General features: G+C 38.1%; 1 protein-coding gene across 1 annotated transcript in view; it reads left to right on the top strand.

Annotated features, from left to right (window-relative positions):
- LOC142350615 (uncharacterized) overlaps positions 1 to 12,216 on the top strand; it is a 126,994-nt gene extending 114,778 nt beyond the window's left edge. The window contains exons 13-15 of the mRNA XM_075402546.1: positions 3,942 to 4,695; positions 9,991 to 10,233; positions 10,573 to 12,216. Of these exons, the coding sequence (XP_075258661.1) occupies positions 3,942 to 4,695; positions 9,991 to 10,233; positions 10,573 to 12,183 (2,608 nt within the window). The 3' untranslated portion in view covers positions 12,184 to 12,216. The remainder of the gene's footprint in view (positions 1 to 3,941; positions 4,696 to 9,990; positions 10,234 to 10,572) is intronic.
- The last annotated feature ends 920 nt before the right edge of the window (positions 12,217 to 13,136 follow it).

Raw genomic sequence — 13,136 nt, 5'->3', positions numbered from 1 at the left:
TTACTAAGAATTTGAATTGAATTAGGTCGCTGTCTTTTTTAATGATATGTTCAAACATTTTTGTGACTTTTGTCAAGTCAAGCTGAAGCAATGTTTTTGGTCCTATCGAAATAGGAAGTGGAGAATGGTTTCGTTGCGTGCAACAGAAAAATTGAATTGTTTCGTGGCGCGCAAATTTTCCACTCTTATTTTAAGACAGTGAGAAAGCGGTGTTTGAACAAAATTTTGTTTTCTGGCTATTGCTTCTTTGTTCACATGCGGCAATTTGACAATGTTTTGTTTTACTATTTGCTCAATTGTTTTAATAGGAATGTTTCGATAGGGTTTTACCAATTCATTCAAAGTCTTATGTAGGTTTAGTCTGCTGTTTAGTCATTGAAAGTGTAAATCAGGACCTGTCCTGCTATGCTTTGTTTGATTCGCTTTATCTCTTGATGGTGTTTGTCGTTTTATTTATGTCATGGTTTTCACCTTTGACTTGTGACTCGCCTCTCGTGGTTTCAACTTGATAGATTTAATATCTACCACAGAATACGGTTAAGTTCGAAATAATTAAATCGAATTGGGATATACCGATAAGGCCCGGTCGTTATGTCATGCTGCTTTAGGCTACGAAAGTTCTTTAGAACTATTGCTGACTGGCATAAGTATTAAGCTTAAGCTGGTTTTCGAACAAGGTGTGAATCAATTATTGTAGACGTGTGTGGTTTTTTGTAATACAAATTCTTCGCTTGACCGTTTTTTCGTTTTGGTTCTAGAACATTCTTTGACTTTTCGGTCTTTAGTTGTTCATTTTGTAGTGATCCAAGTTTCTACTCTGATCTAGGATTCCGAAATGAAGTTGTTTGGTAAAAGCGACAGCAAGCGAATGGAAATCAAAGTCATTGTAGCTGTTTAGTTATTGAAAGTTCTTTGGATTGTAGGTCAGGAGCTGTCCTTCTATGTTTTGTTTGATTTGCTTTACCTCTCGGTGACGTTTGTCGTTTTATTTATGTCATGATTCCCTGTTTGACTCCTGACTCACCTCTCATTGTTTTGAACTTGATGGATTTAATATCTTCCAATCCTTGAATGGCGCAGTGTTCAGAATGAGAATACGGTCAAGTTCGAAATAATTATATTGAATTGGGATAAATCGATAAAATGCGGTCGTTAAGTCATACTGCTTTAGGCTACGAAAGTTCTTTAGAACTATTGCTAGCTGGCGTTTATTTTAAGCTTGTTCTCGAACGAAAATTGAAGCAATTATTGTAAACGTGTGATTTTTTTTAATACAAAGTCTTTGCTTGACCGTTTTTTTTTGCGTTTTTGTTCTAGAACATTCTTTGAATTTTAGGGATTTTGCTCTTCATTTTGTAGTGATCCAAGTTTCCAGTCTGATCAAAGATTCTGAAGTTTTTTTGTAAAAGCGATTGCGAGCGAATGGAAATCAAAGTCCTTGTAGCTGACAGGATAATATATCAGACTGTCAACCTGACAAAACCTTGTGGAGGCGGTTTTTTTGCACCCATGACGCTCCCTCTAAATTAAATGGCCCCATTCTGTTGTTCGAGAGCGATTCGTCCCAGTATTTCTTTTTCGTTTTTAATACCGGTGTGCGTCAAGCGCGTCAACGGCGTCTACTTTCCGGCATTTTGCGGGCTATGTTTTTTTCCGGTTCTGTTGGCGTTGTCGTGTTTGTTTGTTTTGCTTGTGTCCTACTGAATCCGTATTCCATTGGAGATTAAACAAGGAATTATATTGTTTTGTTTGTAATCAAGTCATTCTGCAATCTTTCTTTTCAATCGCTTTTGCTCTAAAAAAGAAACACTAAATTCCTAGCCATTTTAACGAGTAAACAACTGATTAAAATCCGACAAATTTCTTACTTTAATATTCAACAGTAAAATTAAGTAATTTCAAATTTTGTCTCAAATTTCACTTGCTGCTGAGAAAGCTTTAATTCATAGCAATTGGTTTTTGCTCTCCAATACATAAATGATGGTTGTAAAAGGTTAATGACTTGATGTTTACTCCTAATTTTGATATCTTTGGTATTACAATTTTGAAGAGCATTTCTAATCAGAAAAAGGTTATAATTGATATCCGAGATTTCGTTGCGTTTGTAAGTCAATGAGCAAGAAATTTCAACCTAGAACAGGTCGCGTTTTTGAGGTTAATACTGTAATTTATCTGAGTACTAATTTGTACTCTCGTGTATCACTATAGTCGTCTGTGATTATTAGCCACCGTCAGCCCCTCAACCGATATTTTTAGGCACTCACGTTTTTATACAAATCAAAAAGTTTGAATTATATTGCCGCACTGTCTTTTTTAAGATCTGTCCACACATTTTCATGATTTTTGAAGTCAAATTGGAGTGATCTTGATCACGCCAAAACTTGAAGAGGAGCGGAAAAGAGAGTGGTTTTGCTGCGTGAAATTTTCTTGCTCTCATTGTGAAAATGGTTTTAAACAAACATTCGCTTTCTCGCTAGTGGTTTTTTTCACATACGGCATTTTGACTTTGATTTTTATAGTTTTAATTTTTTTTGATCGTATTTTTTCCAAATTGTTTTCCCAATCCATTCATACTCCATTCTAGGTCGTTTTTTGTTCAGTCAATAAAAATTCTTTGAATTGTAGGTCAGGACTTGTCCTGCTATGTTCTTTTTAAATTCGCTTTAACTGTTGATCACGTTTTTTGTTTTAATCAAGTCACGACTTAAATTTTTTCACGCATTGGATTGCGCAATGTAGTGAATACAGTCAAAGTCAAAAGAGCAAGATAAAACAGAAACGAGATTAACCAATAATGCCCCATCATTAGGTCATAATGAATTAGGTTATCAAAGTTCATTAGAGAGATTGCTAGCTGACATTATGCTTTACAGATTTCAGTTAGAAGCTGAATTAAGTATAGTTTTAGAATCAACGGAAACTGCACACCGATTAAAACACTTTTGAAACTTAGGAGAAGAATGTTTTCATTTTCTATCTCTTTTTAATAGCCGCAAAGCGATAGCTGAGGCTATAATTGGCCTTCTCTTGGTTTTTTATTTCGTCATCAAGATTTTTGTTACGACCATATGACGTCAAAATCACTTCAAATCTGCTTTTTCTCCATTCGTTCATTCAATTTCGAGTGAATTGCGTGCGTGACGTGATTTTTCACTCTTAGTGGAGCGAGTTGTTTTTGTTCGTTCGCGTGATTAAATTTTTGGTCACACCTGACTTACCTCACTCTCTAAAATGACTTCCTCACTTTGAAATTGAATTTTATTTACTTTAATTCAGAGAGATAAGGTCAAGTGAGTTCATATCCCTCCAATTGAAGGTTAGTTTAAGAGCAGCTCATAGAAGCAGCAATAAGTAATACAGATTCTTAATCAAAATTTAATATCTCATTTCTTAATGAAAAGTCTAAACTTTTTTAGTCTGTCTTTTTTAATCTTTTTGAGACTGCAGATCTGCAAAGCTATTGCGGCTGTTTTCTGGCAATTATCCAGCTATGTTTTCTTTTTGTTTCAATGCCGATGTTCGTCAAGCGCATCAATGGTGGCTAATTGGAGTGCAACAATGCATGCAAGTTTTTTTTATTTGTGTTGTTAAAATAACAAATAAGTTCAGTTCTGGAACGCAAAGAATTTCTTGTGCAAAATGTTTGCTTGACCGATTTGACTTCATGTGACTTTTTCGCCCATTTTTTTTGGGTTTTGATTTATTTAATTAGCTCTTTCACAATTTAAGTAAATATTTTGTCTAATTACCCGGATACTTTATAATAAATATTCCGAAAATAATTTTTCCGCCTCTTTTCACAATTCGAATAATTGACCTGCTCTTATGCGCTTTTTTGCTCATCAACAATTACTTGTATTGTGTAGTAATTTGTGTAGTAGGCCCTTTTTCGTGGACATTGTGAGCAGTTGAATTGAAATTAGACGTGAACTGCATTTTAGAGCTCTCTCGCATTACGAGTGGATTCTACCGCGTGTCAAAATGCAGTATCAAGAAGCTGACGATGAATACAGTTTCATGGTTCCTGGACCTTTTGCTCCCTTGGCCGAACATGTCTTTCACATTGATCATGACTCCCATTTGCAGTGTACAGTAGTTGAGCGCGGGCTTGACATGAACATCATGAAAATAAAACAAATGAAAGATCCATTGAAAGCTACATTTGGCTCGGAAAAGCAAGAGCAGCCTATTGCATCTTTAGTTGACTTAGCATCTGAAAAACAGACAAGTCGGGGAGGCAGAATTGGATTTCAAAGCTCAGTAAACTTACATAGCATCGCTGAACGAGATGAAAATGTAGACAACAATTTAATGTCTTCTGATGATGTGGATAAATCCCATGTTGAGATCTCTTTTGAAGAACCCATCTGTGCTTTGTTGTCACCTCTGATGATGCAAAGTGCCTGTAGTTATTTGGATCAATGCAGCCGTCATTGGTCTTCGCTTCATCCTGGAAATGTTTTGTTGAATCTGCATAAGAAAAGCGTCAGTTCTGCTAAGAAGTTTTTGACGTTAAGTGGTGAAGAAGAGGCCAAATTAGAAGCAAAGCAACGCCAGGAAAATAGAAATGATAAACGGGACAATGTTGAAACCAAAGATAATTTCAGTTTATTTGCTTCGGCTAAAAGAGATTCATCGTCATCTAAATTTACGTCCAAAAATATGAACTTCAACTTTATCATCAAGATCTCAGAGGTTTGTCTAAATGAAACGCTACATTTTATTAGCTTCAAAGCGCTATCTGGGGATGTTATTGGCCTGCTGTTGGTTTTTGATTGATACCACAATGTTTCTGAGAGCTTAATAATGCGTTTCAAGCGCCCCAAATGTCCCAATTTTCAAATTTTTTGTCAATTTTTGGTTTTTTTCATTAATTTCTTCATTTTTGGCTCTTTGAGCCGACTTTTTTTAAAACCAAATTAGTAAATATGTCAACGTCGTTTTCATAATTCCTGAATTTGATGCCTCTTTTTGACGTGATGGGTTTTTGTTTTACAAAATTGTTCACTCACAAATCCGATTTTGGCGGTTATTGCCAAAGTTTTCTACGTTTTTTGTTTGTACATTGAGATTATTTACCATAAAATGTCTGTTTGTGCACCATCGTTGTTTTTGTTTTCCCGTGAGCAGGAATCATTTTCTTTGTACTGTAGAAAAATTCGCCAATATATGTCGGTGAGATTGTTCTTATTGATGTTGTCTGCGTTGGATAGTACAGTACGTCGCAAGACGTCCAACAAGTGTAGTGTGCGGTCAGAGAAGTTGGAATCTGCTTTCTTTAGTCTTCTTTTTTTCACAACGAACTTGTTTTTTTGCCTTGTCTCGTCATTGTTACAACCCCTCGTATTTGTTCAGGAAAGTCGTAGTCGTATTTGTTCACGAATATATCGAGGAGGAAGAGAAGGTCATGTAACTCGAAGTAGAACCACAGCGGTAGTAGATTGAGTTGAAGTCTCTCTTCGTATGTCTTATTTAATGGGTAGTTCATGATCCACAATGTTACTTTTCTTTGTAGTCTTTCTAGCGCTTTCATATCTCCCTTACTGGCGTACCAGACTTGGGATGCGTAGGCTACAACAGGTACATAGCCAGTATATGCTTTCAGTTTTGTTTTCCAGCTTGCGATTTTTGAGATATTACGTTTTAAGAAATAGAATGCTTGCCAAGCTTTGTTGAGTCGAGTGTTGCAATTCAAACTCCACATCAGGTTATTCTTCTTCAGAACACCAAGGTAACGTTGATTTTTAGCTGAGGCAAGAGCTGTTCCACTGAGGCTACCTTCAAAAATTCCTCTGAGGCTCAGGCTAGCACATTTTTTTGGCATTGAGATTCATTTCTTTTTCTATTCTCCATTTTATTATTTGATTTATGTCGTGTTGTAGGTGTACTGCTGATTGTGAATTTAATTTGAAGTCGTCTGCATATGCACAAGGAATGGCGAGGGTAACTACATTACACAGGTCGTTCACATGAACGATAAAGAACAGGGGACCCAGTACAGACCCTTGTGGAACACCACTGATGACAGGAATATATGGAGATGAGGCGTCACTTATCTTTACGCGTTGAAGTCTATGTGACAAGTAACTACCTATTATGCCGAGTAGTTTTCCTCCTAGTCCGTGCTGAGACAATTTGTCGGCAAGTCTTTGATGAGCAACTGAGTCGAAAGCCTTTTGGAAATCGAGATACACGACATGTAATTCGTCATTTTCTTGGGAATCATAGTTATTGTGAAGTTCGTCAATAAAGAGGAGGAGCGGTTGTACTGCCGAGCTATTCTTTTGGAAACCAAACTGTGCATTGTTTAAGTTTGTGGACAGAAAGTTGTATATTTTGTTTAACACAAAACTCTTTCAAAGACTTTGGATATGTTGCATAGCAGGCTGATTGGTCGATATTGTTCAACGTCAGATTTATCTCCGTCCTTAAAGATTGGACTGACATTGCATTTCTTCCACAGCTGTGGATATTTGCCTTTGTTTATACAAGTTTGGAAAATAAGCGTTAATGAATTTGACAGGCATGGAAGATTTTTCAAGATTATGTTGCCATTGTTATCAGGCCCAGTGGCTTTCGTTATGTATAGGGAGGTGAGGACAGATTTGATATCCTTTTGGGAGATTCTAAGCGTATTTAATAGAGCAGCATCAGCTTGTGTCTTCAGTGAGCTGGTGACTTTGATTGAAGACACTTGCAAAGAAATGGTTGAACATTTCACATTTCATTCTATCATCTGCAGTTGTTTCGCTTTTGTTTTTTATTGTTTTCGGAACTCTTTGATGCTTTTGAATGCGTCTTATGTACTTCTGAATGCAGGGAAACCGTCGACTCTTGAAAATTTTCTCTTCAAATATGACTTGATTTTCCTCAATTGCCCTCTTGACCTTTTCTAGTTTGTTAAGCTTTAGTAACCGCGAGAGTGAGTGATTCCGATCAAATTTTCGTCCTTGGGTATTAGTTTGCCTGATCAGATGTGAAGTGTTCTTGCTTGCCCATGGTGGAAAACTGCTTCGATGACTTGTGACGCGTGGAATGTTTTTCTTGATATGATCATTGATCCACAGATACCACTGATCGGCTAGCTTGTCCACATTACTGAAGCAAAAAGGCGAGAAAGGTTCTTTGGAAATTGCGTTTGAGAAGCTTATCCAGTCTGTTTTCTTATAGGCATACTGATATACCGTAGGTGGATTTTCGTGCACTACGTACGCCTCGCCTCAAGCACGGATCGTTTTGCTAAGTGGTCGGAGCAACTCTTGTTGTCTAGTGAGTACTGAGTTGTAAGACTTTGGTCTTGAGTACAGGAGAGGAAAAGTTCGGTTTGTTGACTAGGACAACGTCGAGAAGTTTTTGTTTGGTTGATTCTAAAATTTGAGCGAAGCCGTGACGAGTGAATTTTTTCACGATTGGGTATTCGTAATCATCTTCCGAGCTCATTGCCACCCAATCAGTGTGATTCATGTTGAGGTCACCGGTTATCACTAACAGTTAGTTATCTTCTAGGGCTCTGCAGTGGAGGAACTCAAGAAGCGCGGGTATGCTTTGAAGTGGGATTCTGTATGGACTCCCTTCGGTTGGTTGTAGATGCAGCAGAAAAGGAAGGTGGTCCGACCATAGGCAATTTCTGCGCCAACATGTTCGACCGAAATTTTGGTTTCTAGTATTTCGTAATTTAGGTTCTTCAGAGCTAGCATTATTACACCACCGTGCTTTGTTGCGACAGTGTTAGATTCGCGATCGCTTCGAACAATGGTGAAGTTGGGTAGAAACAAAGCTTCACTGGGTATGTCCTCTGTCAGCCATGTTTCGGTCAGACATATGATGTCGTAGTCTCTTGATGTGGCAATTGAGTTGGCCAAAGCCAATCGTCTTCGCAGGCTGCAAAGACTTCTGGCGTTAAAAGTGAGTATATTTAAGTGGCTTAGTCAACTCAGTTGTTGACCGGGGCCGTTTTCTTCTGGCTTGGTTTTGAATTCAATCCATTTGTTATCGACCAGTTTTTCCAGTCTTAGGTTTCTAAGACGCAGGGTCTTTTGGTTGATGCCTGAGTCGATCAAGTTTTTGCGCTGCAGAAGCAGTTGATTCTACTTGGCTTGATCTTTCGGGCTCAGTTCACGAATTTTATAGACTGATTTCTCGTAAGTCTTTAGTTTGCCAACCGTCAAGATTATAACTGTTCGATAGTGCTCATTGGGTATTTTGACAATTCCGCGGGTTTTGTCACCTTGCGGCTTTCCAAGTCGAGCCACAGCGTCTACTGAAGCTTCGACGTTGAGATGCTGAAAGATCTTCTTCACTTCTCCAAGATCTTCTTCGTATTTTTCTCGGCTTGTTTGGGCTTTAGACTCTGGAACTCCAAGTATGCGGATTCCATTGTAGTCTTCCTCTTTCCTGCTGTAGAAGACTTTTGGTGTTTTATTGCGGTGTGCTTCGGAAGTTTTGGTAGGAATGGTTTCTTTGATTTCAGCTATTATTTTTCGATTTTGTTGGAGTTCGTCAATGACATTGGTGACTTCAGTGAGCTCCTGGAAGTTGTTGTTCTTGCCTTCCGTTATAGACACCTGGAGTTCTTCCATTTTTTCTTGACTTCAATGAGACTGTCCATCATTTCGCTGCATTCGCGAGAGACAACCATGTTGTTGAGCAGCTTGTTTCTCTGGTTATTGGCTACACAATCGTTGCAAATTCGTAGGACGTTTTGGTTTATTTCCATCAGACCGTAGATGGCTTTTTAAGTAATGCCAGTGCAGTTGGTTGTAAAATGCATAGAATCACCACACGCAACGCATAGGAAAATGGCTTCTCGAATACTGATCGCTTGTGTGCAAGTTTTGCAGGTCCCTATACCGTTCCTGCTCATGTTTAACCTTTCTATTTTTCCATTCAACCTCACCGGCAATTTCAAGGGAGAAAAACCTCCTGAGTCCCCGGTTCGGTCGAATAGGAAAAATTTGAAATGCTAAAAGAAATTACAAATTTCAAACTTACCAAATTCAGGACTCGCCTCTGTTCCTTTTGCGCGCCTTTTTGTTTGTTTTAGATTTTTTGGGTTTTCCTGTTTTTTGATTTTCTGGTACAACCGAGTGGTCTGCTGTTTTACGTTCTTGGCGCTTCTTCTTTTTGGCTTTCTTTTCCTTCGTTTCTTTGCTGGTTGTGGAGCGATGTTTCAATGTTAGCCGCCTTAGGTTGTTGGCGTAGAAAAGAACTGTCGTTAGGAGCGTAAGTTCAATTTTTGCGGGTGGCTGCACGCTGTAGACCGGATGGAGCTGTTTTCGTTTGTAGAGGAGGTTTCTGTTGACCAGTGAAGTAAGCAAATCTGACTTAACTAAGTCTTCGGATATGTCAGGTGTACCTTCTCTGCTGACGTAAACAACTGCTGCAATTTGGTGTTTGTATAGGGTCAAATATTTGATTAATTCTTGGGGTGTTGCTGGGTTGTTGTAGTTACTTCGGTGTGTGGATATTGTGTTGTTAATGAAGTCGTGCCAAATTATAATATTTCGGGTTTGTTGCAGATTTCTACAATAAAGAAAGATGTTTTGCAGATTCTTGCGTGGGTTTCTCGCGTCGGGATTCAAAGATAAGCCAGGGATAGCAGTGGATTTTCTTTGAAGTCGTCTATTTGAAGGGTATTGAAGTGAATTGATTGTTCTGTGCAATGAGATGGCACCGATGGTATACATTAGTCTTGTTCCTTAAATCCCCCGCAAGGAGGCTTCTTCAGTGCAAGACTCGCCGATAACATATCATATCTATTTAATAATAATAAGTAATAAAAATGTAATATTGCAGTAATTAAAAACTGATCACATTTTTTTTGCGTGGTTTTAGTTTTTTTTTGGTTCTGAGTTAGACGATATTTTTGAATTGGTTTCACTGGTTATTTTTGGATCGTTTGACTGTCGGCTTCTTTTCTTTCATTAAGCTGCAACTTTCCACTTAAAACAAAACTGTTCCTTATTTGTACATAATTGCATTTATTCTTAGATCAACGTCAACGTTATTCAAGCGCTTGTAGAAGAAAGTTCAGTGGATAATTTCTCTACAGAAATATGCGGGACCTCGTTGCTATCGTTAAGACTTCAAAGCTTGCGTACAGAAATGGAAAGCAATGAAAAATACGTGAGTTCTCCTGAAGGCAAACCCTCAAGAAACTCAGAAATGAGGATGGTCAGCACCGTGGAACGCGTTGAAGCACAGATGCAACACTTGAAATCGAAAGACATGAAGGTAGAAGATTTAGAATATTTTGACCTCTTCAAATCTGAAAGGTATGATGGTTCTTCTAATTTATGAATAGCTCTTTGCTTAATTTTTCTTGCAGTTCTCATTTTGCTTAGGGGTATGCCAAATGAAGCGGTACTCCGAATTGATCGAAATGACTAAAAAATCTTATCCGGAAACTTGGAAAGTGAAAACACAAGTATTTTAAATTGAGATATGTTAACTTATAAAGTTTCCTTTATTTTTTGCAGTTAATTTCAATTTGGGGGTCACCATTTCATTAAATTGTGAGAGTATTTTCTCTCAAAAAAATTACTCTATGTCATCTTTCCCTAGTACATTTAGGACAAAGAGGATTACGTGACATACATTGAGCAAAAGCAGTCACAATGCTCATTTGTGGTTGTTAACCCAAAAACAGAAGAAGACACGATCGGTTGGATAATGACGGAGGGTGGTTTGGGTTCCATTAGGTTGGATGCCATGAAACTATTGGGCTACCACAAGCACCAACCTAATACCAAGCTCTCGAATGATGCTGTCTCCGTCTCTGATACTCATTTGGACCAGAGGTCAAACATGGCAGATGTTGGGTCGGTCTTGGAAGTTAACTTGAAGTCAGAGTTTTCATCAAATCAAGCACCGGAAGAATTGATCGAAATGAGGTACCTGGATGACAGTCAAGCCTCTGCGGATATAGAGCTGGTCTGGTTAAATTTTGCTTCTCCCAGAAACCTGGCTTCTGAATCAATTAAGGAAGCGACTATAAGTGAACCATTGTCCAATTTGACGCTGGACTACAATCTTCTCACCACTGGAACGTTCACTTTGACTGCATGGCTCAAACAATTTGAAGAGATAAAAGACAAGATGCAGAAACTTGACGGCAAAGTTAAAATGAGAAATTCATCAGTTTTAGCGGTAGCAATGTATATGTTCCTTTTCGAACAGGACGATTACGACATCAGAGCCCCAACGTGTGAGTTTGAGATGCATCTTTTGCCGATTTCAAGGAAACTGAGAGAAGATTTTACTCTTAGAACTTTAATAAAGTTGTTCCGGAAGCTCCCGAATGCCGACGTTGCGGTTATGGACTACACACTTCAAAGGAACTCTTTATCACTCGAAATTATTCACCGTGCTCTTTTTATAATGTGTCAAATTTTGATAGAACATGAGTTGAGCACTTCCCAGCCGCGATCTCAAGCTTCAAAGGCATCCAGGTTTATGAATGCCTTTAGTCGAAATGCTGGCACTTCAGGAAAGACAAGAAAAGGGCATCATTGTGGGAAGAAACAGAAAAACAAAACTAGAAGTGCGCTCGAAACCCCTGAAGAAGAGACCATGATTCGAATCAACATTGAGCAGTTTGACGAAAGCTCAAATGCAAAGTCATTTGTAGACGGTGAAATATCTGAATTCGATGATGAAATTCAGAATACCACTGGTATCTCAATTATCGAAGAAGAAACTGAAAACTTGTCCAAGCCGCGAGGAAGAAGAGGCTCCAAGTTAAGTGTAGGTGGAAGAAAAAGTCCTATTCGACGCCTTAGAGACGATCCTTTGAAATCCATGATGTCCAAGAAGTCTGCAAAGAATGAACGACAACCCTTGACTCGAATGTATTCCACCCGAACAAATGTCAGTGTTCTTCCGGATGGAATTGAAATTGCGGAACCAGGAAGCAATTCGGGATGCTATGCTAGTTATAATTACTCGGGAAACGTTCGCGGTGGTTTTCATGCCGATAAAAATATGGACCAAGTAAGTGTTGCTAGCGTGAGAAGCCTCGCCTTCTCCTTAGCCGAATCGGAGAAAGCTGAAATGGCCAAGAGAAAGGGAAGGTCGAGAAGATTGTCACTGAAACATACTGTGGGGTACCAGCAAGTTTTCACATCTTTCAAAGCTCTTCTTCAAGCTATAAACGCTTACAGGAACTATTTCCCTCCGTGCTAGAATTGCACCATCTATAATAAAAATTTTGTCCTTGTGCTATACAGCCCCCCCCCCCCCCCACCCCACAAAATTCGAAGCCTCCAATATTTTATTATCGTAGTACTATATTGTAATCATTACAACCGCGAAGCGATAGCGGCTTGTATTGGGGACGTCGTGGTTTTTTTATAATAAAAAAAAATTGGAGTGTATTGGTGCGCTGTTTTTTCGATGTTTTCAAACAATTTTTAATGACTTTGATCTTTCAAAACGGGATAAACAGGTAAAGCCCAGCGGTAATTAAGTTTCATTAGAAGCTCAAAGCGGGCTTTAGTAGTTTTTCAAGTGCTTGGAGATGTGCAGCTGCTGGTATGGCCTTAATTTCAGGTTGAAATGTCATTGTTAGGAGTTTTTTGGCTCAAAATGGTCCAATTTTTCTCGTTTTTTTTGTGGTTTTTTGAGTTTTGTTTTTTGTTTGATAAGGTTGAAGTTTTTAAATTTTGATGGAGATCTTTTGCGAGACAAAATTACTTGTGAGGACCAATTTATGAGCTATATGTTTTGGTACTACAAACACAAACACGCAAAATGATACTAATTTTTGCAAATTTTTTCAAGTTTTTTTTTCAATTTTTGTGTTTTTCCAGCTTCAGGGGCCAGGGAATCTCATTTAAAGTTTGATAATAGGACACTGCATATCTTTGTAGTAACAATGGAGTGGTTTTCAGCATTTTAATATCTCGAATTTTAGCATTTTTTTTTTGACAAAATCTGCATTTTTTTTCAAGTTTTCCTAAAATGTTTGTTAATTTTTGGATTTTAAATTTTTCTGTCATTTTCTCAGTTAATCGATCGTCAAGGCTCATTCAAATGTTTTAAGTCTTGCAGATATAATACTGAATCGATTTCAAAGAAAAAAAAATGGTTTTGAACATCATATTTTTGAGATAGGTAAAAGGATTGAATTTTGCCTT

The sequence above is a fragment of the Convolutriloba macropyga genome, chromosome 1, assembly GCF_964194025.1.
Source record: "Convolutriloba macropyga chromosome 1, txConMacr16.3, whole genome shotgun sequence".
NCBI lineage: Eukaryota > Metazoa > Xenacoelomorpha > Acoela > Convolutidae > Convolutriloba > Convolutriloba macropyga.
This window is presented reverse-complemented; position numbering and strand designations above follow the sequence as displayed.